A 27,771-nucleotide genomic window follows, 5' to 3' on the forward strand; every position below is an offset into this window, starting at 1 on the left:
TCCTCAAAACTCAAAACCCTTACTGTCTCCCTAGGAAATACTTCTCATTTTTAAAGTAGGAATACAGCAGTTTCAGCCTTGAATTTCATACCTTTCTCTCTGTCCACCACCAAAAGTAGATATCCCGGAAAATCTTTAGCTAAATTTGAGTATTAAATCTTAATAATCTGTTGAAATTGTTGTGAAACAAGAAAGTACAGAATCACTTTTGATCAATGCATCATAAATGTTCACTTTGGAGGTTAAGAGAAAAAACACGGTTCTCTAACTGATGTGTATAACAGCTGCAAGGAACTACACCACAGAGCAAGTATCTGAGCCCAGCTCAGGGATGAGGTTCTGGAATGTGGACAACTCTCCCTAACAGTTTTGATATCTATCTGTACATTCCAATCTCAAAGGGAGGAAACCAGGTATTTGAGAAATGTCATGTACAATGCTACATTAAAAATAGCATTGACAGTAATGGCTCTTGATTGAAAAACTGGAAAGCTACTAACAGTTACATAAGTCAAGTATGCTTCCATTTACTTATGAGAGAGAAGAGGCATTTCAAAAGGCATTACTCTCTGGAATGCAGATGGATGACACTAAGGCATCCAGAAGATAAATCTATAGTAAAGTTTAGAGAAGAATCTTTCAGACACAGAAAAGATAAGAACAGTTCATTTGGAAAAAGAGAAGTAGAAACAAGCAACAAATTGCTTCTTCAGAATATCCAGCACAACTCTCAGGCCAATGGCATGCCTATGGTTAAGAAAAATATTTGAGTATCTGAATAAAAATGTATCTCTTTTTCAGAGTTAAGAATGAAACCAAAGCAACATCTTGTTGTTGCTTTTCCTAGAGGAGTAGACATACAGCTATAAATTAGAAAGGGCATGGTATGTTAAATCCTTATAAACCACAGTTCCCTTGGGAAAATGGTCATCAGGTTAAGATAAGAAACTCTCATTATTTATTTTGAACATTTACTTTTCCAGGAGCTATAAATTTCAGTAATATCAGAGAAGGCTCAAATTTAGCTTATCTGATTTTAGGGTGATATAAATAAGCTATACGTTCTTCTTGTTAAAATTGATAGAATCTTATTTTAAAATCTAAATTACAAATTAAAATAAATGTGACTGGTTCTGTTCCCCAAGTCTGTATAAAAAAGCAAAAAATTTTTTTAACTTGGTGACTTTACCACCTCAGTTATTATATAAAAGACTCTGAATAATTGCATTTCTAAATACAGAACAAAAAAGATTTGCATTTTAGCAGAGAAGAGTAGGAGGAAACATGAGGTAGATATAAATTCCTGACACTAAAGGATTCTAACACAGGAATGGGATATAATATACCGATTATAGAAGTATCTCTAATAAGGATTTCAAAAACCAAGATTTTTTTCTTCCAGGATGAACTAGTACCATTTGATATGAAGCTTTAAAACTATTTCAGGAAGACATTTATCCATATATTCTCTCTTATAAAAATTAAACTAACTACATATTCTTAGTAATTCAGTAACATCAAAGTAAGAAGACTTTCAAAAATCCTACGTGAAGTTCTAGAAATCTGAATATTGAGAAATCTTAATGTGAAACCTCTTTTCTTGAAATTAATTTTTTATTAGATTCAAAACAGATTAAATGTAGATTAAAGTATAATCATATTCACTTTGATGTCATATAATCCTCTGCACTTTATTAAGCTACAAAGTTTGATGTGGAACACTGATACGATCATAGGTCATTTTTTGTTTGTTTTTGTGGGTTGGGGTTTTTTGTTTTTTGGGGATTTTTTTGGCAGGAGCTGCAGGTGAAAGTTTCTATATTTGGAGAGCACGGAACTCATCATGAGGACTCCTTATTTAAAGGCAAAAGTCAGAAGCCTGCCCTACATAAAAAAGGACCATTAGCGTGGAGAATAAGTTACGGATTTGGGAGTCAGACAGACTTGAGGACTTGAACCAACTTTCTGACCACTTCCCAATTTGCAAGCTCTTGAGCATATTACCTATTTAAGTCTCAATTCCCACAAATACACAATGAGAATGACAATAATAACACCAATCAGTCAGGGTTACTATAATGCTTATGTGAAATTATATATACCAAGAACTTACCTCAGTAAGTGTCAATAAGCAGGAGTTATTTTAACTACTATAAGTTCTCTTTACCTTTGGTCTAAAAATCTTTAGAGTCCTCCACAGCACCGGGCTACCAGAACCTGAGTCAGCTTTCCAAACCAGGCTCAATCAAATCTGGTTGTACCTCCCAGATTCAGAGCTGAGACCACTAAGGAAGGATGCACACAAACATGGGATAGCTCTCTAGACCTTCTTCCTATAATCATCTTAAATGTAAACTAACCTAAGAAACTAGATTTCTGCTTCTCTTCTACTGAATATCATATAGTACTACCTGATACTTTAAAAAAACAAGTTATAGTATCAAACCATTATCCTATGAGCAACAGGTGTTTTTTTAAAAACCGACAAAGAGAAATTCAGAGCTATAAATTCTGAATTTCCACCATTTATGGTTTTAAAAAATTAAAATACTGATGTCATTAAATTGGTAGTGGAACATTCCTGAAAAATGTTCAGCTGCTCAAAAGGGCTGATCTGTGTGATACAGAGAAAATTCCAGTTTCCATGCTATCTTAATGAAAAGCGTTTATCACGGAAGTCTAAGGAAACACCATAAATATGGTGCTAAAAAAATATATATGCAACAGAAAAAAGTTAATACACATATTTTATGGACAGAGATGGTTCTCCTTATTAATACCAGTGAGGAAAAAAGATAGATGGTATTTGAAGTCAAAAGGCAGGAGAGTTACTTCCTTATGCTAATTTGAACAGCCTTTTCATACAGTCTGCTAAATTCTTTTTAGCAAATCAGTTCAGATATTTGCTGCCTATTTTCCACTAATCAATAATTGAAATATTATTAACCCACCAGGAAAAAGTTTTTTAATATACTGCTTGTTTATGATACAAAGGTATGGTGTTTTAATCATGAAGTCTTTTATACATTAACCTAAGGTCTAGAAAAACATTAAGAAATAAGCTGATTTGAAATAGAAAAATGAGTATTTCCTGAAACTGGCTGGGAAAGTAAGATAAATTGCCCAATACCTATGTGGTACAATCTACTTCAAAAAATGATCACCTCTCTACCAAGATGATAAATACTAAAGCTCAATTATTCAATTTCTGAATAATTAAATAACAAACCATCCACCTAAAAGCAACCAAGGAAACATGTGCCCATATAAAATGTAAAAACAGACTCAGCGAGATATTCTGAATGTTGCTGGAGACAAACATTTGAATAACTAACAGATCCTTACCTCCTTCTGGCTGTGGCACAGGGTTTAGGATCAATACTTAAAATTATTCCCACTGCCTGTACTTAGCAGTGGGTCGGACAGGACACAACAGCTCTGCGTTCCGTGCAACAGCATGCAGAATGAATCACAGTCACGCAGCTCAGACCTTATCCACCGCAGGGTAACTCCGAGTCAGGTCTCCACGGCAACTTTGGGTTCTGGCTCCGTGTCCAGGCACCACCTTTCTGCAGTTTTCTTTGCCGGGTTTGGTCCCTACCAAGGCAAGCCGGCTGTGTGTGGGCATGAGGCTCGCCTTCAGGAGCTTACTCCTTCCTCTCTGAGCACCTACTGCTTCTGCAGCACCACAGCAACGGCCCAGCCCAAACTCACACCCGCAGAACAGGCTTCGCCAGTATAGCTCCACCCATCCACCTCACACAGGTGAGTAGTCCTGCTCGACAAACACCAGTAGGAAATTGGCATTGACTGTGTTTGCGATCTTTCAGAAAGTTACTTATTCTTTGGTTGTTTGTATTTGCTATCTAGAGGGGAGACAGTGTATCCAATAAAAATGAAGCCCTTTAGGCCCAAGTGAAATAAGAAAAGTAACTGATCAAGCAGGAAGTATTGCCAGGAAAAGGCTGAATCACTCAACTAGCAGCAACCTGTGATTGTTATTCCACTAACAGGTAGAAAAGCAAAAAAGTATCAGTTTACATTGCCTGTGTGTGAACAATTCTGAAACAACAATCTGGTAAGCATCTATTAGGAGAAATAAAGAAGGGCTTTTCAGAATTGAAAAATCTAGAATTAAATTTTCCTGAGTGTGACCTCCTCCTTTATATGTGACCCAAGGGTTCCAGTTGTAATGTTCCTTATGTAAGTATTCAAGAGATTTGATATTCAAACTAAGTAACAGTATTATACTGCGTTTACCTACTTAAAATTATTTGAAGAAATAAGTTAATTGTAAGAGACTAACATATTTTCTGTTACAAATGACTTTACTAATATCAATGTAAATCCACGGTCAGATATTTGCCCTTAATAAACAAGATAATGCTAGACACAATTCTAAGTATTTTATAGTTAGTCTTCACTAGAACCTTATGAAGCTCATTCTAATACTGTTCCCATCTTGGAGGTGAGGACATCAAGGTAGAGGGCTTAAGGTCACACAAGTAGGAACTGTCAGGTTCAAGATACCCAGAGTATCCACCAGGCACCACGCCAAAATCTTCTGCTATTGATCTAATTTATTATCTTCTTCCTTTCTGACCATAGCTCTGAATATAAAATTGTTGATAAGTGGAAGGCCACAGTAAGAGAAACAATGAATTAATATAATTTTAAAATAGTGAAAAACGATGGAGAATTCCAATATGTGGCAGGAACAGAACGTGTTAATTTTTACCAGTGGAAGAGCTGTGGATTTATGGCTTTTGTTGAATAGGAAATGAAGTTTTTAAAGTTTATTCAGAGTGGAGAAGGCAAAGCCTCCCTTTAAAAAAAAAAACTGAGACTAAAAAACAGCCTTCTTCCCACCCTTTCCTTGGTTACTACTAAAGACAACAAGCAGCGGATGGCAAGGGAAAGAGAACAGGAAAGCAAAGGAAGGAAAGAAAAAAAGGGGGAGGGGAGACACGTGCTGTAGAAAAGCCATCTGGGGACACTCGGTACAACTCCTCTGCCCCTTGTGTTACCTAACTTCTAAGCATGGATAGGAATAAATAAATTCGACAAGAGTTTGACAGAGTGCAGGAGAATTCCATGATTAATAACAGTAACTCTCTCCTGAAACCCAAAAGGAGTTTCTATGCTGCATAAAAATACACGTAGGAAAATGAGAGTATGCAAAAACTGCTGAGTGTGGAGTAAGGTCCATAATTTTGTTCACTGCAATGTGACAACATCAATTTCCTGGTTTGGATAATGTGCTATATGTTATGTAAGATGTTAAAACTGGGAGAAGCCTTGTGCAAATCTACATATGTTCTCATTTACTCCTATTATAATAAAAGCTAAACATATTAAATACATATTTGTTTTGAGAGAGAAAACAATAAACTATATTATCTTCTTCCTTTCTGACCATAGCTCTGAATATAAAATTGTTGATAAGTGGAAGGCCACAGTAAGAGAAATTTGTTTTTGAGACAAAACAAATGCTCTCTGTTTGAGAGCAGGGCAAATTCTGGATTTTGAGTTAATTAATTGCGGTTAATTTAATCAAGATTAAATGAGTTAATCTATGTCTTGGTACAGTACCTGGCACACAGTAAGAGATACATAAGTGTTGGCCACAGTTAGCATAAGATGTCAGAGGATGTCAGTAAATCCCAGTTGTGAAACCACAGGCAAGCTGTCCAACCCCCCTCAGGCTCAGCAGCTCCATTTGTTAACATAAGGTGTGGATGGGGATAGAAATGTATCTCCTCTCCCCAATACCTCACAGGACTGTGTCAAGATTCAAATTCCAATTTACATAATGGAAATACAAATATCCATACCCTCTAAGGCATTTTAAGATATGTGCTAGTACGACTCTTCTACCTGTTTTTCCCTGATACAGAGTATGAAAATATTACTTTATTTTGTTGCTTGCAATGTATTCAGAAAGAAAACTTCCCAGGGCCTTCTAGCATTTTGTACTCTTACATCAATGCCTCCTAGGGTACCGATTCTAATATCTGATTCTTGAAGGATTAGCCTCCAGAATATGAGCATATGCTCAATACAACACTGCACATAAGTAAAAACCTACACTTACTTTACTTGGTATAAAATGTCTGGTCACTTCATAATAAAGTGACATGTTAACGAAACACGGTTACAGAAGAGCAAAGTGCTAGAAACTCAAAGAAAGAAAACAGAAACAATCCAGGAGCAAATAAACGAAAATAAAGGGGAAAAAATCTAGAATTAGGCAAAATTGGTAAAAAAAAATAAAAATAAAAATAAAAAATTAGTAAAACGACAAAGGAAGCAACACACTAGAGAACCAGGTCCCTAAAAGAAAACAACACACAAAAAAATTTTATTTCAAAATTATACTACAAATTTGGGCTAATTTGTTACCTTATAAACTACTTCTTAATATAAGCATTTCATCAGTATTACATCTAATTACTAAATCTTTTCCCCAAATGAAAGCCTCAGCTACTTCTATGTCTATTAACCAATAAATTCAGCTGTCACCAAAAAAAGACAAAAATTTATAACACAAACTCTATTCAAGTGACCCCATCCAAAGAGGCTCCCTCCCCCACCAGATCCCATGAGATTCTGTAACTCATTTACTGTAATTCATTTCTCTCTCTGCTATACTGTGACATGCTGACAGATCTTACCAAAAAATAATATATTAATTTCATATCTACAGAAACTAAATCTAAATCCAGTGGTGACACCGGAACTTAAATAATATATCAGCAGATAAACATATATCAATAAATAATACATTTATTTGACATTTATTAAATATCCAGGGGCTTTAAAGCCTTATCCCTAATTTTCAAAGGAATCTTGCCTCACTTTTTAGGTAAGGTAATCAAATGTCAGAGAAACCAAATGATGTGCACCCACAGTAAAGTGTGGCATGAGGATTAAAACTTAAGGTTGGAGCCTATGCTCTTGTTTCTTCAAATGTGCTGCTTTTCACACATAAACATAAATTGAATAAAATGTCAAAGTTAAAGCTATTGTCAAAAAATATCTATTTTATGGAGTGGTTGTATTGAGAAGGATGGCGTTAAGGGGAAATACAATAATATTTTCATATTTCATAAAGTAACACATGTTTACTATAAAGGAGTTAAATAATAGAGAAGTAAACAGAGAAAAAATGAAATGTCTCTTGCTATCTCCATAATCTCATTGCCCTTTCAAATCAGGCTTGTATCCTTCTAGATCCTCTTCTATGAAATTACAGTGGGGCTATACTATGCTGTGATTTGCTTTTTCATTTAATAATACATCACAGAAAAAAAATCCATATGCCTCTACCTCTGTTTTTGATGGCTGCAGAGTATTTCACAGTATGGAAATGCCAAATCTATTTTGAAAATGTGATTTCCAACATTTGAATAATAAAGCAATACTGCAAAGAACATTCATCTGGATGGGAGGTATACTTAAAAGATGCAAAGTGACAAATTCAAAAATGACAAAGGACTTCAAAAGGCATTTCTCTACAAATGGCCAATAAGCACACAAAAAGATGCTCAACATTATTACCTTCTTGTATAATCACCACCAGGATCAACAAAACATTAGCAGTACTCTAGAACCCTCTCTCCTACCTATCCCAATCATCTATCCCCTTCCTCCATTCTGACTTCTAACACTACAGAATGGCCTTGACCTCTATGATTCTGAACTCTCTCTTCATGTGGAATTATACAACATATGTATGTATGTACAGCAAGCTTCAACATTTATTCAACTCAACATTTATTTTTGTGAAATTCATCCGTATTATTGCATATAACCATAACTCATTTCATTTTCATTGGTATAGAAGAATCCATTCAATGAACATGTCTTCGTTTATCCATTCCATTATAGATATACCTTTGAGTTTTTCAAGTTTTTTGAGAATTAGGACTAAAGTTGCTATAAACATTCTATATATACCTAAGAGTGAAACTGCTGCATCACATGGAGTGTGTCAAATTCAGTATATAATGCCAAACAATGATTGTCCCACATTACACTCCTACCAGCAGCATGTGAGAATTCCTACTGATGTATATATTCTTGCCAACCTTTGGTATTGTTATTCTTATATTTTAACCATCCTGGTGGGTATGCATTAAAGAGTGCAAGATTTTAATTTGCATTTCCCTAAAGACTAATGATGTTGACCTTCTTGTCATATGTCTACTAAAGTACCTGTTCAAGTTTTTACTCAATTAAACAAATCAGTTTATTAGTCTATTTCGTATTGACTCTTTGCATACTTGTTTTTATATGACCTTTGTCAAATATCTTTCTCATTTTGTGACTTGCCCTCTTCATATCTTAATAAGGGCATTAGGATGAAGTTCTGAACTTTAATTAAGTTTAATTATTAAGCTTTTCAGTTATGATTACTGCTTAGGTCTACCTCAAGATCATGAAAACAGGTCATGAAGATATTCTACTATATATTATCTTCTAAAAGTTTTATTATTTTACCTCTCACATATAGATCTGTAATTCTCCTGGAAATGATTTGGTATACCAAATTAAATAAGAATCATAAATATATAAAACTCAAGGTAACCCTAGCACCATTTATTGAAATGACTATCCTTTTGACAATGCTCTACAATGCCACCTTTGTCATAAATCAAGTATCTATACATTCACAGGTTTGTTTCTGGACTCTCTTCTCTTCCACTCATCTATTTATCTACCTTTGAATCAATACCATCATCTTATTTACTATTTATTTATTTGTGAGAGACAGAGAGAGAGAGAGAGAGAGAGAGAGAGAGAGAGAGAGAGGCAGAGACATGGGCAGAGGGAGAAACAGGCTCCACGCAGGGAGCCTGATGCAGGACTCCATCCCGGGACTCCAGAACCACACCCTGAGCTGAAGGCAGACGCTCAACCAGAGCCACCGAGGCATCCCAATACCATCATCTTAATAAGCAAAGTTTTAACAATAAGTCTGGGGTACCTGGGTGGTGCAGTCAATTGAGTGTCCAACTCCTGGTTTGGACTCAGGTTGTGATCTCAGGACAGTGGGATTCAGTTCTGTGCCCCCACTCTGCGCTTATCACAGAGGAGTTGGCTTGGGATTCTCTCTCCCTCTTCCCCTGCCTGCTCCTACCACTCTCACTCTCTCTAATAAATAAGTCTTTTTAAAAACCCAACAAATATTGGTGTTTAAAATGGTAAGTTTCCCACTTTTCTGTTCTTCAAAACTGTCTTGTGTATTTGGGGCTCTGCATTCTCCAATTTTAGAATCAGTTTAGAATTGGTTGTCAATTTCACAAAAATCCTAACTCAAAACTTGGGGCATTTATCAGCAACTCTGCCCCATTGGGCTCTGAACTCCAATTTCTATTCCCCTGACACTGTGACTTTCTCTACTCCATCAGGAGATACACTAGGGGAATAATGCTTCCATATACATGGATTACTCCTCAGGATTTCCTTTCTCTGCTTAACCTTAGCTCAGTAAGTGTTTACTGCCTTATTAATTTTCCATTGCTTCAAAGAGGTATTTTAAAATTTCTGTCCAAATTTTGTTTTCAGAGGAAACATTTTGTTTAAATTCCCTAGTTGTTCATTTTAAGAAGTTCATACTTCGAAAACAAGCTTTGCTTTGCTTTTCTCTTACCCTCTCTCCCTACCTTCCCCCCCTCCCCTCTTCTTCCTCCACCCCTCTTTTTTCTTTCTGTCTACACGAAAAGGTAGATAATGTGAGAAAATGAGGAGTTCCACCATAGAAATTACAGAACAGACAAATGTTGATCCAAGAAATAAAATACGTAAGAATTGAAGAGTTCATTAGACAGGCTTAAGAGAAGCCTACAGGGAAAGAAAAATCAGTGAATTTTAAGATAGGTCAATATAAAGTATCTAAACTGAGAAGAGAATGTGTGAGACAATATCAAAGAGTAAAACCAATATGTAAAGGAAAAGAGAAAGGAAAAAAAGGAAAAGAGAAAGAGAAATATTGAAGAGATAATAGCTGAGAAAACTAAAAACCTGAAGAAAGTGATCAATAAATAAAACCAACTGCTCCATAAACTCCAAATAGGATAAACACAAAGAAAACCACATTTACTTTCCCTTCTCTGACCTCAACCTCATCTTCTATCAAACCATAACCGATGGTGACTGAACTGTCAATTTCTTATGGACAAACTTCTTTCTTCTTCTTTTCTTTCCTCTTCTTCTCTCCCTTCCTCCTCCTTCAATCTCATTTTACAGCACCTTCTTTTTCTTAAGGCAGCATGATGCTTGCTTTCTTGGTCAGGACATGGTGACTCATTGATTTTTATTTTTATATACACAAATAATTGAACATATTGAGAACATTAAGAGGAGCTCCAGAGGGAAAATTTTTCCTATTGCCCTTGTTGTGTAATAATATAGGGAGCTTTAAATTTCAGTCTCAAACTATAGCTGCATCTTTCAGATTTGGCATCTAACAGTAACAGATGGCAATGTTAAAAATAAATAGAACATTCAAGTTGTTTATACTGTAGGCAAAGACAGTTTTAAAGTGTGAAACAAGCCTGAGGCTGATAGAATTCACATCATCCTTTTCAAAATATATTAAGAATGCACATTTCCTTATGCCAACCCTGCAATGTTGCTCACAAAAGATAAAATATTAGTTTGTGAAGGTATGCTGTCATTGTATGTCATCACTAATTTAAAATTAACAATGTCATACAGGTCTATTAGTAGAAACTTATTTTCCAAAACTATCAATAACTGAGTAATGTTCTCAAGTTTTAAAGGCTTTTGGAGATTATCATTATTAGAAATATCACTTTCTCATTCAAAACATGAAAAAGTATTTAATTGATACAATTTAATACCAATATTAAGGTATTTTTTAGCTAAAAACTGAGTTTACAGTATATCTCTGAGGCAGAATTATCAAGAATGACACCTAATACCTAACAAGTTAAGTTTTCACAACAGAAACATATAAAAAAATGCATGAGAAACCATAATAAATTTTTGATGTTGAATTTAATAACTTCAAAATAATCAAAAACCCATGATCACTTCAACAGATAAAGAGTATTTAACAAAAGCCAACACCTGTCATGATAATATCATTCAATAAACTAAGAAATGAAGGGTACTTCTCCAATCTTATAAAGGGCATCTATGTAAACCCCGCAGCTAACATCTTACTTAATGGTGAATGGATGCTTTCTCCTAAGATCAGAAATGAGACAAAGATGGCCATTCTTAAAGGTCTTGCCAGGGAAATTGGGCAAGAAAAAGAAATAAAAAGCATCCAGATTGCAAAAGAAGAGGTAAAAATATTGCTTTTCACAGATGACTTGAACTTGTATATAGAATATCCCAAGGAATCCAACTAAAAAAATGTATTAGAATAAACATTTCAACAAGGTTTCAGGATACATGACTAGTATATATATTTGTTTCTATGTACTTGCAATGAATATGAAAATGATATCAAGAAAATAATTCTATTTGCAACAGCATCAAAAAGAAAAACATAAATTTAACAAAAAAATGGAAACTTATACTCTAAAAACTACAAAACACTGAGCAAAATTAAAGAAGGTCTAAATAAATGGAAAATATCCCATGTTCATGGATTGGAAGACTTAATAAATATTGATAAGATAGTACTATTTCCCAAATTGATACACGGATTCGATACAATCCCTATCAAAATCCAGCTGACTTCTTTGTAGAAACTGACAACCCGATTCTAAAATCCATATGGAATTTAAAAGGACCCAAAAAAGCCAAATCAATCCAGAGAAAGAATAAAATAAGAGCAAAATTTGCCACAAAGGTAATCAAGACATGGTGGTACTGGTATTAAGATAGACATTTAGATCATTGGAATAGAATCAAAAGTCCAAAAATAAACTTACACATCTAAGGTCAATTAATTTTCTAAAAGAGAGTCAAGATAATTCAATGGGGAAAGAACAACCTTTTTTTCAACAAATAGTGCTGTCTAGATATCTAAATGTCCAATGGAGTGGACCTTATATCAGACACAAAAACTTACTCAAAATGAATCCTAAACTAAAATCTAAGACATAAAACTATAAACTTCTTAGAAGAAAATATAGGATAAATCTCAACTCTAGGTGAGGCAAAGTCTTCCTAGATAAGACACTAAAAGCATACGCAACAACAACAAAAATATATTGAGCTTCATCAAAATTAAAAACTTCGATGCTTCAATGGACAGAATAAAAACAGGCAAAGACAATCCACAGAATGTGAGAAAACACTTGCAAATCATATTACCGAATAAAGGACTTGTACCTAGAATATATGAAGCACAATTACAACTCAATAATAAATGACAACCCAATGAAAAAATGGGCAAATAATCTGAACAGGTATTTCTCCAAAAACATGCAAATGGCTACTTAAGCACATAAAAAGATACTCAACATTTAGTCATCAGGAAAATGCAAATCAAACTCACAAAGATACACCACTTCATAACCACTAAGATGGCAATAATCAAAAACAAAGTAACAGGGATATGGAGCAACTGAAACTCTCATACACTGCCAGGGGTATTGTAAAATGGTAAGCTACTCTGTAAAGCAACCTGGCAGTTCTTCAAAAGGTTAAACACAGAGCTAACATATCACCCAGCAGTTTTATTCCTAGACACATGCGTGAGAGATGAAAATATCTATCTAAACAAAAAACTTGTACACCAGTGTTCATAACACCATTACTCATAGCCAAAAATGGAAATGATTCAAAATGAGTGGATACACAAACTAGAGTATATCCATAAAAGGGAATATTATTTAGCCATAAAAAAGAATGAAATTCTGATACACAAATTAATCTTGAAAACATGCTAAGTCAAAGAAGCTAATAACAAAAGGTCACATATTATATGATTCTGTTTGTATGAAATATGGAAGCCTATAGAGACAGACAGTAGACTAGTAGCTGCTAGGGTCAGGGAGGAAGGAGGGGCTGGGACACTTCTTGCTAATGGATATTGGATTTGAAGTTAATGATGCCATATTTAAAAGAGAAAGAAACCTATGGTCATCACAACTGCTAATGAATATTTACTGAGCAAGTATCCACTGAGAAATTTTTTTTATTTATTTTCTTTTTTAAATAAGATATTTATTTATTTTTAAATTTTATTTATTTACTCATGAGAGACAGAGAGAGAGAGAGAGAGAGAGAGAGAGAGAGAGAGGCAGAGACACAGTCAGAGGGAGAAGCAGGCCCCATGCAGGAAGCTCAATGTGGGACTCAATCCTGGGTCTCCAGGATCACACCCTGGGCTGAAGGTGGCGCTAAACCACTGAGCCACTTGGGCTGCCCAGAAAGTTTTTTTAATAGTGTTTACCCAAAGAAGGAAGATTAAACAGAGGATAAAGATGTCTTGAAAAGAGACTAAGAATCCTGGCTCAAGAAAAACTTCAGAGAACATAACTCTGAAGGACTTTTCTCTACGAAACAATAAAGGGAGCCTGCCTAAAATTTTAAAATTCCTAACCTCCTGTGAAGAAATAAGCTTCAAAAGGGGTTATTGCCTAAATAACATAAGCAAAGACGGTCTGACGCGTGCTTTGGGGACAGAGGCAGGAAAATACTAAATAAGCTTTTTTACCCCCTAATTCTTACAAATAGGTCCTAACCCTAGAAAATACTTTAAGGAAAACAGTCCAAATAAATTCTGAGCCCCAGATTTCTTTTTATTTTTCTTCTACTGGCACAGAGGAGGGAGGATGGCAGAGAAAGGCAAAGGGAATATAATACAAGTAGAAATAAATTCAATTACTTCTTCTTCTCTCCAAATTCTTTGTTTTCCTTTAAACAATTTCTATCACACTAAAAACTTCTAGGCTAAGTATTCTATAGAATTTGCCTAATTAAATCACCCCAGTAAGAACAAAAACTTCCATTTTCTTGATTTCCACCCCCTGTAACACTGCTTTATTTATTCACAAAACAGTCCACATATTTACAAAGCACTGTAAATATACTAAGCAATGAAAAATGCTGTTGAAAATAGTTGTTAAAAATAAAATAGTTTGATGTTCATAGTCATTGATAAAATATACATTCCCTTTAAGTTATTAATTTTCAGCTAATCATACCATCTGTGTGAGTTCTTTAAATCTGTTATTTTTCCTTTATCACTGTGTTCTTCAATAAGCTATAATAATTATAAAAACAAATAATGACAAGGCTTAATGGACCAAGGAGTTCTTTGAAATTATCTAAAATGTTGAATGCACCTTTGTGACATGATCAATAGAGAAATAAAAATAAATTAAAAATCAAAACCACATAAAATTAAGGATGCATATTATGTCAGTAAGTGGAAAGAACAGCAAACCAAACTATGTGTTTAATGAAAAGAGAAAATCTGTTTCTTTAAGCAGTTGATTAAATAACCACACTAATGGAAGAGTATACTCACCTGGTTTTGGCACTGAGTTGGTCACTGACTGGGGAACTTTCTGATTAATTAACTCAACACAGTGTCCAGGGAAGAGTCCCACCTAAAGAAGAAAAGCAGCAAAGAGAGGATTCTAAACCGGAGCATAGACCAGTGTGTGAACACTGCCAATTCAATTCCAGTAATGTACTCCACAGTCCCTCCCAAAGGATTCTATTATTCCAAGACTCTAAATCACAGATGATACCAATTACACAAACAAATAATAAAACAATCTGTTGCTATGTGTATACAGAGTTGTGTTCTATTAGTTCAAATATCTAAGTCTGCTTTTTTCAGTTTTAGCTTTTAATTTCCCAAACTTTTTCTTTACACCAATTAAAATATTTAATCTAATACCAAGCTATACATGGACTACATACAATTTTTACCTTACTAACTTATGTTGCTGAAATTTCAACTTAGTTGTGTTGGTATCTCTACGACCAACATTTACATTTATTGTCTTCTCCCTAATTTTTAAAAAAAAAAATCAACACTAAACCACATTCACATTTTTTGTGAGTTTTCTCTTCATTCTCTCACAGGTTTCATGAAAAAAATGACAAGACAATAATAAATTGGTGAAACATTTTGAATCCCAGTATCTACTGTCGTGAAAGAGCTAGTAGCATATGAATAAGTGGGAAAGCAAAAGAGAAGAAACCGTGAAAGAGCTAGTAGCATATGAATAAGTGGGAAAGCAAAAGAGAAGAAACCAACCAATCTCAGCAGTAATGACAGACCCTGCTTTGAGAAACACACCACGTTGACCTAGTAGCAGAACTGCCTATGGTGTTAGGTAAGGAATCCTACGTAGTTGTATCAGGAAAATACTGAGCTCACCCACAGACCACCCAGATCATACAGAGATACACTACATAGCCAAGAGAATAAATACAGAGATAAACAGCCTGGAAACAAAAGTAAAAAGGAGGTCTTTGCCAATATTTATAGATGTTTCCTTAGATAGGAATATAATCAGGCTACCATGCAACAGATGTTGAAACTGAACATGAAAACTACATCACTTTTTACATCCCTCTGTTGACAGACTCGGGAAGAATAGAATGGTCTTCCAAAAGTTATGATTCATCACCAAGTTCTGAGCTGTATAATTTCTATCTGTATGGGATTATTTTCACATTTGCATTTGCTGCTTTCTTATTCCAACTTCTGGATCGATATTCCATGGTAGTTATTAAAATTATGAAGATGTAACCAGTTATCATAAGCTGAAAAGGGGTTATTAACAAGGTTATCAGTTTTGCTTAAAAGATCTCTGAATTTGGGATTCTTAAAGTCCCTATGACTTGCCTTCCAAAATGAAGCTTTAAGTGTTCATTTTACTCGTGAAATTTCATGCCATACATAATTCAACATCCTACATAGCTAAACCAGTAGAAATTCTTCCAAGATCGATTAGAACCAGATAAGAATCACCTTGAGAAATCCTTCTCATTCTCTCTTACACAAATCAGTTATAGGAGGGTAGATGGTGTCATGGTTAATGCGCAGCCTCAAAAGTAAGAATTCCTGGGTTCAATTCTAGGTCTTTCACTTGCAAGATCAGGTTTGTGACTTAGTCTCCCTGTTTTCAATTTCTTCATCTAAACACAGTAATAGTACCTAGTACATAAGGATTGTTATAAGAATTAGATGGATTGGGACTCAGTGGTTGAGTGTCTGCCTTGGGCTCAGGTCGTGATCCCAGGGTCCTGGGATCGAGTCCTGCATCAGGCTCCCCACAGGAAGCTTGCTTCTCCCTCTGCCTATGTCTCTGCCTCTCTCTGTTTCTCTCATGAGTAAATAAATAAAATCTTTAAAAAAAAAGAACTAAATGGATCAGTAGAAGCAAATGCATATAGTAAGCACCCACTAAGTGTTAGCATTTAATACACTAGCTACTACAAGCCTAGAGGGCTCAGGCTCCTCCATTAAGTAGATGACACATAACACTTAGCTCCTTCTGCATATGTGGACCAAGTTTTTTTCCCATCAAATACTCTTTCTATAAAATTAGAATTCATTTCGATTTATAAACGTTTGTTTGCAATTTTCTGGATTGAAAAGACCAGGTTCTAAACTTGGCCTGTCCATTTACTAGGCTCAGTGATCTGGAGCAAATTAGTTAACATCTGTCTCAGTTTCCTAATTTGTAAAGATGGGGATAACATTAGCTACCACAATAATTTGTGTGAAAGTATCTAATCTAGTTTCTAAACTCGAATTATCTTTCAGCAAATAAAAACTAGTTTTCCATCACTTCCTAGACTGAACAAAGCTTAATGAACTTCTTTGGAGAACTATATCATATATATTAGCTACATCTGCATATTTTTAATTTGTCTCAGTCCATTAGGTTTAGATGTATGAGTGAACAAGCTCTTGTGTACTATGTAGAGGTCCATGGTAGTCTCATTTAATGCCTCTCTCCAATTCCTGCTCACTTGTCTCTCTTTATCATAAGTATAATAAAGGATGAAGTATAATCTTACTATTAGCTAAACAACATATTCAGTGCCCAGACTCCTTGCATCCGATTGTAGTCACAGCACATTCAAATACAGCTCTACTGCTACTATTCTATCTCCTTCCTCCTGTTGTGATGCAGGTATCAAGATTGGATCTGTAGCAACCATCATTAGAACTTAAAAGACAGGCCAAGAGAATCTTAAAAACTCCTGCCTAGCATCATTAAGTTGCTAACTCAACAGAGGCAATCAATCGCTTTTTCTGTTCACTTTTCTGTTTCTTGAAACCAAAAGCACTCCTGTTAATAATAAGTCTTTTATTGGGAGAGATGATTCTAGAAATTTGTGAAAGGAAAATAGATTCTATTTTCCTATTATAAAATTTCCATCGCAAAACATGAAGTTGTGTTCTCTTGAAAATATACACAAGAATGCCACTAAACCCCAGGGGGGAAAAAAAGAAAGTAACTAACCCTAAAAATACAATTAATGAACATTCACTTTTCTGATTCATACTTAAGCTAGTATTTCACCAAATATAAACAATTCTGATAAACTCAAAATGTCCAATGTTAACAGTGACTGGAACTCTGGTAATATGATCTACAAGCTATGTCATCCTGTTTCATATATTATTCTTTCTGCCGGCAGTGACAATGTCTAAAGCTCTAATTTATATGGCTGAGAAAGGTGAGGAAAATTGGGTATATTGGCAGGGATCAAAATGAGATTCAATTCCAGCAATAAGGAGAGAGAAAAGACCAATATCTAGGGCTCACAGGGTGGAGGAGTAGGTAATAAAAATCTTGTAAAAGGAGGAAAAGAACAATGTAAAGATAAGGCTGCAACAGGTTAGGGATGAGCTTACTGGAAGGAAAAAAAAAAAAAAACCTTTCAATATAGTAGTTTTCCTCCAAGTCTTTGAAAAAAATTTAGAAAAAGCAAGCGATATTATGACAGTAGTCCCCCTTCCACCCTTATCCACAGGTTTTGTTTCAGTTTCAGTTACCCACAGTCAACCATGGTCTGGGAGCAGATGATCTGCCTCCTCTTGCGTTGTCAAGGTCAACAGCAGCCTAATGTTCTATCACATTCGCTTCACTTCATCTCATTACATAGGCATTTTATCATCTTACAACATTGCAAGAAAGATTAAGTACAGTAAATATATCTTGAGAGAGGGACCATATTCACGTAACTTTTACTACATTTTTATAATTCTTCTGTTTTATTATTATTGTAAATCTCTTCATGTGCCTAATTTATAAATTAAACTTTATCATTAGGTATGTATTAATGCATAGGAAAAACATATAAGATTCACTACTATCCATAGTTTTGGGCATTCCCTGGGGGTCTTGGAAAGTATCCCTGTGGATAAGGGAGGACTACTATATATCCCACAGGGTGCTGGTCAAAGTTGTACAACTGGCCCTTCAGGAGGAAAGGCCTTGACTTACAACATTTGCCAGAATCCCTGTTATAAATACTCCTACCATGGCTGATTTCAAGCTACTAACATGATACAACTGAATGCAGAGTTGAAAAAGAGACACAAAATAGCCTGTTGTGCTAGTATTTATAGGATACATAACACTAGATGGAAAATACCTTAGGAACACAGATAAGAATAAAATATAGTAAAATAACTACTAATGAAAATTTAAGTATTTATTACCTTTGTTTTTAATATAAAGCACTTAATTGTACATTTATGTGCTTTAATTTTTAATAGCAGCTGTGTTTCACAATTGTACTACAAAATTCCTAAAAATTTCACAACTTGTTCTGGCTCACCACCAATTTATACATATATATTCAGTCCGGGGCCTGTCCTAACTCTAATAGCTCCTGGGAATAGGTTTCAAGCAGCTTGACAGGTATACGGCTCCCTCTCTGCAAGTAAATGAAGACAGACCTAAATGTAACAGACTGCAATCTGATTTTTCTGACCTTCTTCTACATTGAGGTTAGGCTTAAACTATAAAAGAAATAGGTTTGGTTACAAAAGTGAATGTACTGAAAAAAATATTTTGGTACAACTTAGAGAGAATATTAGATAAGAAACTACTGCAATAATGTAAAGCTGGAGGTTTGGTTACAGTGGGAATGGAAAGAAGTCATTGCTTACCAATGGAGCCTAATCCTAACTATGGTCTCTCTGAGAGAGACTAATCAACTAATCAAAATCTAAAAGGAATTTCAACACAACAATGTGCTGATCACAGATTTTTTTTTAAACTCCTATTCTAATGGCTGATTTATGAAATTAAGGGCTAGTGAAACTTTTAGGGCTGTTAGCATAACAAAATATATTTTTTAAGATTTTATTTATTTATTTATTTATTTATTTTTAAAGATTTTATTTATTTATTCATGAGAAACAAAGAGAGAGGCAGAACACAGGCAGAGGGAGAAGCAGGTCCCATGCAGGGGGCCTGATGTGGGACTCGATCCTGGGACTCCAGGATCACACCCCGGACCGAAGGCAGGTGCTAAACTGCTGAGCCACCCAGGGATCCCCAAAACATTTTTTTATTAAGTAAAATAATGCTCTTACTTCCAGAGATATACCACAGATTTTTCATCAACTGGAACTATGTGGCCTCAGAGAATTTCCAATTTTTCATCTTTAGACTCCAACTTCCTCTCCACCCAGCCCTCTAGTGTTCATATATTCCATGACAATTGAAGCTCTAATTCAGATACTGGATCCCCATTCCCCCTCTATATTTCCCCACTAGGGTCCTTAGTCCCCTTCCAATCTCTTTTTTTCCTACCCAGTATGAACATGTCATTGATCATTTGAACTTTAAAAAACATCAGTACCCTTAATTTCCCTGAAATACTAACCTTCTGCCAAACCAATCCAGGAACCCCCCCTAAGTAAATCAATATACCACCCTACTTGCATGCCTCTGTACTGAAGAAAAATCACATCACTCAGGAGACTCAAACCAAGACAAACTGATGCTTTCCCACCTTGAAATGCCAATTATTTTCCTCCCACTCCCCAAATATTCTTAGAGAACCCACTCTTCATTAGGATCTCTCTGTCCAGTCCAGACCGTGCGTCCCTGCCAATACCATCCCAGTACAGTTCATCAGACCATAAATTAGTCAATTAGTCCGTCTCTTAAGATTTTGGAACTACGTCTGAATCTTTAATTATCTCAGCTGAGTTGGTTAGAACTAGAAAGTAGTTTTCAAAAAAAGGGAGAATGAGACAAAGAAGCAGTTGCTGTTACTACACAGAAAGGAATAAACTGGAAGCAAATTACCTCAGTTCCTGACTTCCCAGGCCCTGTTTTCATCTAGTGATTTTTTATATTGGTTCTTTGAGATATTCCTATTTGTGTTCCCGCCCTTTATATCCCAGGAAACACCACTTTGCTTCTGGTTTCTCTGTTTTATTTATACTGTCTCCTAAACATCAAATCCCAGCTCCATAACTTCTACTTTTAAAAACATTACTCTTACAGTAGAACGTTAAGGTTTGGGACTCAGAAACAAGATCAGGAGAAGTCCCTGGGTGTCCCAGTCAGTTGAACATCTGCGTTCAGCTCAGCTCATGATCCCAGGGTCCTGGGATAGAGCCCCACATTAGGCTCTCGGTTCAGCGGGCAGTCTGCTTCGCCCTCTGCCTGTCCTGCTACTCATTTGCTGTCTCCCTCTCTCTGTCTCTCTCTCTCTCTTTCTCTCTCAAATAAATAAATAAAGATCTCAAAAAAAAAAAAGGAAGCAAGATCAGGAATCAGAGTATAAACATGAGAAATGGGCATATATATATTGAATTTAAAGTTGAAAGAGTAAATAAAATCATCTAAGGATAAAGAGCACAGAATGAGAAGCTACTTGGACCTCAAACTTTCAGGGACCTGCTAAAAGAGGAAGTGCCTTTTGTAAAGGAAGCCTGAGAACATAGAAGGAACTCTAAGACTGTTGTGTCATTTCTACTGAGAGAATAAAGTGTCAGGGAAAAAATAAGTACTCTCAAATACTGATGAGACCCTAAGTAAGAAGAGTAATGAAATATCCATTCTTGGATTAAGCCAAACAGAGACCACTAGTGAAGCAAGAGGAGAAAACAGGACTGAAGAATTTAAGCAAAAACCTGTATTGAGTAAATGTAATAATGATGGCCCTAGAATCTAATCTGGATAAAAAGGCAAGTGAAGATGTGGGTAATGGCAGAAATTGGAGGGGGCCAATGGAATGATAATATTGAGCACAACTGCTTATTGTATAACAAGTACCTAACAAATGAGATCCATTTTTCCACATTAGCTCAATGACATATCAAATAAAATTACAGTCGGTTTAAATCTTTCCCCCTTGGTTGGAATAAGATGAGGATAGAGAAGGCATTGTAGATGGAAGAACAAGTAGATGAAAAGAACAACCTGTGTAATGGGGGAGGGGGGATGTTAGTTAAATCTGTCTGGAAATTGAGTTTATAAAATAAGAGTACTGGTAAGATAAGACTAGAGAAGTAAATTGGGGTCAGAGATCACGGAGGGCCTTGTACATTATGGCAAGAGGGCTGAAGTTTCTTCTCTCTATGAAATGAAAGTGACAAATTCTGAGAAGAGGGACAGAACAGGTGTGTTTTAGTAAGAAAGCTCTAGTAGTAGTGTATGACTTTTAGGGTAGGAGGAAGGGGGGATGACATGAAGCAGAAGCACATTTTAGGATTTTGCAAACAAACTAGGAAAGTGATAATAAAAATGTATAGCATAAAAAATGGCATGAAGAATTAAGAAAAGTATATGAATGTAGGACCACAGAGGTAATAAAGAGATAGAAACTATCAATTGGGGTGAGTACATAAAAAGCTAAGTCAAAGATGCTGCTCTAGTTTTTTTCTTCCCAATTTGATTGAGGTATAATTGACAATAAATTGTACATATTTAATGTATACATTTTGATAAGTTGTGACACCTATAAAACTATAACTACAGTCAAGATTCTGAATGTATTCATCAACCTCAAAAAAGTTTCCTTTTATCTCTTTGTAATCTCTCCCTCTCCCTACCCAACCCCTGTCCCTGCTCACCAGGCAACCACTGATCTACTTTTTATCTCTATATGTTACTTTGCATTTCCTACAATTGTATTTGAATAGAGTCAAAAGAATATACTGTTTTGTTCTCTGTTTTCTTTCACTCAGCATACTTATTCTGAGGACCACTGATGTAGTTGTATGGATCAGCAATTCATTCCTTTTTATTCCTGAGTAATATTTCATTGTAAAGACAGCATCATTTGTTTACCCATTAATCATTTGTTGATAAAATATGTTTCCAGTTTGGGGCTATTATATAAATAGCTTCTATGAACATTCATATATGAGTTTTCATATGGATATAGGCTTTCTTTTTCTCTTGGAAAATAATCTAGGAGTGGAATGGCTGGATCATGTAGTAGGTGTCTACTTAATTTAAGAAGCTGATAGACTGACTGTTTTCCAAATAGTAGTATCTTACATTCTCACCAACCCTGTTTCAATCCTTCCACAGCCCCATCATTCTAATAAGTATGTAGCAATATCTCACTGTCATTTTAATTTGCATTTTTTTCTAATAACTAATGACAATCAGCATGTCTTTATGTGTTTATTTGACATATCTTTCCAGTGAAGTGTTTCGAGCTTTGCCTACTTTTAAAATTGAGTTCTGTTTCCTAATGAGTATGTACTGAATATGAGTCCTTTGTCAGAACATACTCAAAATTTTACTGCCAATAATAACTGCCAATATTTTTTCTCAGTCTGTAGCTTTCTTTTTATTGTCTCACCAGTCATCTCTTTCAAAGAGAAGTTTCCAATCTTGATGAAATTCAAACTATTATTTTATGAATTATTTCATGTTGCATCTAAGAAATCTCTGCCTAACCCAAAGTCACAGAAGTTTTCCCTATGTTTTCTTTGAGCAGCTTTGTACTTTAAGCTTTATATTTGGGTATATAATTCATTTTGAGCTCATTTTTGCAGACAGTTTAAGAAACAAATCAAAGTGTTTTGTTTTGTTTTGTAATGCAGGCATATGAACATTTGTTCATATGAACAACTGTTCCAATACTATATGTAAAATAGACCATGTATTTTTCACTGAATTGATTTGAACTTTTGTTGAAAATCATATGTTCATGTATGTATGGGTCTATTTCTGGACTCTATTCTGTTCCATTATTCTATTTGTTTATCCTTCCACTAATAACATACTCTCTTGATACTGTACCTTTACAGTTAGTCTTCAAATCAATGTTAGTTCTCCAACTTAGTTGTTTTTCAAATTTATCTTAGCTATTCTATTCTAGCTCCTTTGTATTTCCATATGAATTAATCTGCTTATCAATTTCTACAAAAAACTTTGGTGAGATTTTGACTGGGATCTACGTGGAGAATAATGACATCTTAACAATGTAAAGACTTCCAACCCACACATAAATTATATTGCTCCCTTCTTTGGATATTCTTTGATTTTTCTCAAAAATACTTTACTGTTCTTAGTTGAGCTCTTTCATATTGTCTTCAGATATATCACCAAGTGTTTCATCTCTATTATAAATAGATTTTATTGTATTTGTTGACTGATGTTAATGCTGCTAGTCTATGGACTACACTAAGAATTAAAGATTTTCATGGAGTTTTCCCAAATATTTATATTTCAAATATATATTGTATATTTTATATACACAACATACTTGTATTTCTTCTGTATTATATGCCAAAAATTATATTGCTTTCTTTGAAAATCTGTTTGTATGTAGTTACATCATCTATAAATTTCATTTCATAAATATGGAAGGATTTTAGAAAATATTTATTATAATGAAGGTATGAAGCGTTTAAGGTTAAGAACTACTGATCTAGGCCATTTTATCAATAATTTCCATGAAACTGAATGTTTAAATATCATTTGGTAGGACATGCTTTGATGTTATAAATTAGCAAAAGGTTATCAAGAAACAAATATAAGGTATCAATGGCAGTTGCTAATGGCAATTGCACTAATGAGAAAAATAAAAACAGCAACAAGAAATATGAAAAATAATTTAGGAAAATTTGTATCTTTTTATGATCCAAGGAGGAAAAAAATACAGAACTGGAACTCACCAAGCTTACAAACTGGTCCTGGCTGTACCAGTATGTACTGTCTTTGTGAATCAAAACAATTTTTCTAAATCTTTTGTCTCTAGATTTCTGTAATTTTTAAATGACAGGTTAGGATGAGATGATCCACTATCATTCTTGCTGCTAAAGAAACCTATGATTCCTACAAGTCAACAAGTACAAGCCACCACTGGTTCATTAAATTACTACCATGATCTCTTCTTTGCCCAGAATATCTAGGATTTGATCTAAGCTCTGGTATTAAACAGCAGAATAACAATGGGTTAGTTGTTTTACTCCATGCTTTAGTTTTGTCATCAGTAGGAGGTAACAGTACTTTCTTCACAGAGCTGTAAGAATTAAAGGTCAATGCAAAGCACTTAGAACAGTGCACTTAAAAAGCACTGAAGAAGTCTTACAATTGCTTTTATTCACATTCTCCCTTTCCTTGAAGTTATTTAACATTATAAATCAAAATTTATATGATCTCCCAAAATCAAGCAAGAGAGGAAGTACTGTGCCCCATCTAATACTAAGTAATGAAAAGGCACAGCTTTGGATCCCATATGTAAATATACGGTCTTTAAATAAACAAATAAATAAATGGTCTTTTTATAAATGCACAGGTAAACCTCCTTCCTCCATTGAACTACTACAAGGGACAGGCTTCCAAATATCGTCCCTTTGAATAAGTAATACTTTTCTGAAAATAAGTTATTTAGAACAACATTAAACTCCTGAGGTAAGGACAGTGTTTTATTCAAGAATTGCTTCTCTCAAAAAAAAAAAAAAAAAGAATTGCTTCTCTCATATTTGTGCACAAGGATACTCGCATGACACTCTAGGGCAACTATGAAAAATTAAAAAGCTGATCCTTTACCATCTTGGGGAGAACTAAGAGAACGTGAACTGTATAAAATCCTGTCAATCTCTAAGTGGTATTCTATCCATTAAATTAAGTGCATCCCAAACGTGTTTTAAGAAAGATTTCCTCGGGCACTTGATGGGATGAGCACTGGGTGTTATGCTTTATGTTGGCAAATCAAATTTAAATGAAAAAAAAGAAAAATTTCCAAGGTGGAAAAGAGAACATTTGCTAAACTGTGTTTAATTTCTTCTTTTATCTATGTACAGGATAAACAATGGGAGGCTGCTCCATGGTTATCATATTTTGGCTTCATAATTATCTAAAGAACTTGATAAAACTCTTAATCCTGTCCCCATCCCCTAAGATTCTAATTGGTAATCCCTAGCTTTAACATGTTTTTCCAATCATTCTGATGCTAACAGCTCCCAGATGAAACTCTGAGATACTGCCTACACAAACCAATAATCCTCAAAGACACTAACATTTTATATTTGTGTTATGACTTTTACCTAAGAAAAAGGGCTCTCCAGACATCTTACCTCATTTTTCCAAGAAGGGTCTATAGCCAGACACAAAATCTGAGTCCATTTAGTTTTTAAAATGAGAAAATAAAATAGCTGTGGTTTTTGTGTTTTGTGTTTTTTTGCTTACGTACATTCTATGATGAAACACTTCATAAAACAAGGGTAAAAGATTCAGTATATACTTTAGGAAACAAAGTAAAAACAGATTTCAGAATTTCAAATTACTATAGTTAATATAATTTCACACTTCCTACTCCCAGAAGTTTAAGAAAAGAAACAGAGTCACGGTATAATTAAAACACATGGATGAACTAATCCTTCTGTTCCCACAGCTAAATTATGGTCTAAAACAATACACAAACTAGAACTTGGCAAAATCTTTATCAACCACCAGATGATGTGCAAAGCTTACCTAGAGCACAGAACAAGCAATGCTTCTAGAAGAGTTGTCTGAGAATACTTGGGCCAGAATGACAGATAAAAATGTGGTTTTACATCCTATCGCACAACCACTGAGAGAATTTTTGGGCTTAGTTCCTGCACTTTACACTTTAACAAGATTCCCCAGGTGACTTTTGAGTATACTAAAGTTTGAAAATCAGAGGTAAAGGAAATAATTACTTATAATAGAAGAAAGAAAGACAGCAGTAAAACACCCTTAAGTATATTATTAAATGCTGTAACCTGGATTTTATTTGCAAATTAAGATAACAATGTAATACCACTACACACTTATTAAAATGGCTAACCCCCCCCCCAAAAAAAAAACCAAAAACCTGAGAACTATCAAATGTTGGTGAGAATGCTGAACAATATCATTGCTGGTAGGAATGCAAAATGGGACAACCACTTTGAAAGACAGCTTGGTGGTTTCTTAACAAAGCTAAACATAGGCTTACCATATGATCCAGCAACTGCGCTCCTTGGTATTTACCCAAAGGAGCTGAAGACTTATATCCACACAAAAACCTGCACATGGATGTTTATAACAACTTTATTAATAACTGCCAAAGACTTGAAACAACCAAGATGTCCTTTAATAATGAATGGAAAAATAAACTCTGGCACATTCATAACAATTAATATTAGTGACAAAAAGGGAATTATTGAACCATGAAAAGACATGGAAGAACCTTAAATGCAAACTGCTAAGTGAAAGAAGCCAAACTGGAAAGGCTACATACTACATGACTCCAACTACATGATGTTTTGGAAAAGGCAAAACTATGGAGACTGTAAATGATTAGTAGTTATCAGGGGTTATGGGGAGAGAAGGATGAAAAGGTAGAGCACAGGGGTTAGGGCAGCAAAACTACTCTGTAAGAAGCTGTAATGGTTGATACATATCATTATGCCTTTATTAAAACCCACAGGGGACGTCTGGGCGGCTCAGCAGTGGAGTGTCTGCCTTCAGCCCAGGATCGAATCCCACAACGGGCTCCCTGTGAGGAGCCTGCTTCTCCTTCTGCCTGTGTCTCTGCCTCTCTCTCTCTCTCTCTCTCTGTCTCTCATGAATAAATAAAAATTTTTTTTAAAAAACCCACAGAACTATATATCAAAAGACTGAACCTTAATGTAAACAATGAGCTATAGTTAATGATAATGTATGAAATTTGGTTTATTTATAACAAAAAAGCAATCCCCAAAACTATTTCAATCGTTGTGGGGCAGGATGTAAACTGACATTCTGTAATATATATATATATATATATATATATATATATATATATATATATACCCATATATTCTGTATCCATGTGATTTTGGCCAAGGATCTGAGGAGCATTAGAACAGGCAACTCTTCTAGAAACAGGACTTACTCTGTTCTGTCTATAATCTCTGCAAATCAGTTGGTGGCCAATAAAAATCACCATATTGGCAATTTTACACAATGAATTTATAAAGCAAGATGTAATAATTGGAGAAACTATATCTGTTGGGGGATGGGGGATTATATGAAACTTTGTATACTATCTGCTCAATTATTCTGTAAATTTGTACTAAAAATTAAGGTCTATTAATTATAATTATTTTATTTAAAATAAAGTCATAACCCAGCAACTGTACAGCATGAGTTCACAGCAATACAAAGGAAAGGCACAGGTTTCCTGCTCTGGTATGTCCTCCCTCATGGTTCAATGACAAAGCACAGTTCACAAAGTCCATCTGTATGTTCAGATCAGTTGAGTTAGGTACAGGCTGTTTCATGTCTAACTTGTGTGTCCTGGTCATCTGGACATCCTGTCCTTAGAAGAAATGTATAAGACTGCATTCCAAAGTCACCTCCTCCAGGAAACCTTCCTAGAACTCAG

At 34.9% G+C, this 27,771-nt stretch overlaps 1 protein-coding gene across 7 annotated transcripts in view; it reads right to left on the reverse strand.

Annotated features, from left to right (window-relative positions):
- The window catches only part of ARHGAP32 (Rho GTPase activating protein 32), a 265,244-nt gene that overhangs the window by 53,901 nt on the left and 183,572 nt on the right, over window positions 1-27,771 (reverse strand). For 6 of the 7 annotated variants that reach the window (XM_055304940.1, XM_055304939.1, XM_055304936.1 and 3 more), the window contains one exon: window positions 14,462-14,543. In XM_055304940.1, coding sequence (XP_055160915.1) covers window positions 14,462-14,543 — 82 coding nt within the window. Of the gene's footprint in view, window positions 1-3,345; window positions 3,698-14,461; window positions 14,544-27,771 lie in introns of those variants that run through there. The other variant, XM_055304942.1, reaches the window with a different exon arrangement.

Source organism: Nyctereutes procyonoides, unplaced genomic scaffold (genome assembly GCF_905146905.1).
Source record: "Nyctereutes procyonoides isolate TBG_1078 unplaced genomic scaffold, NYPRO_anot_genome, whole genome shotgun sequence".
NCBI classification, from domain to species: domain Eukaryota; kingdom Metazoa; phylum Chordata; class Mammalia; order Carnivora; family Canidae; genus Nyctereutes; species Nyctereutes procyonoides.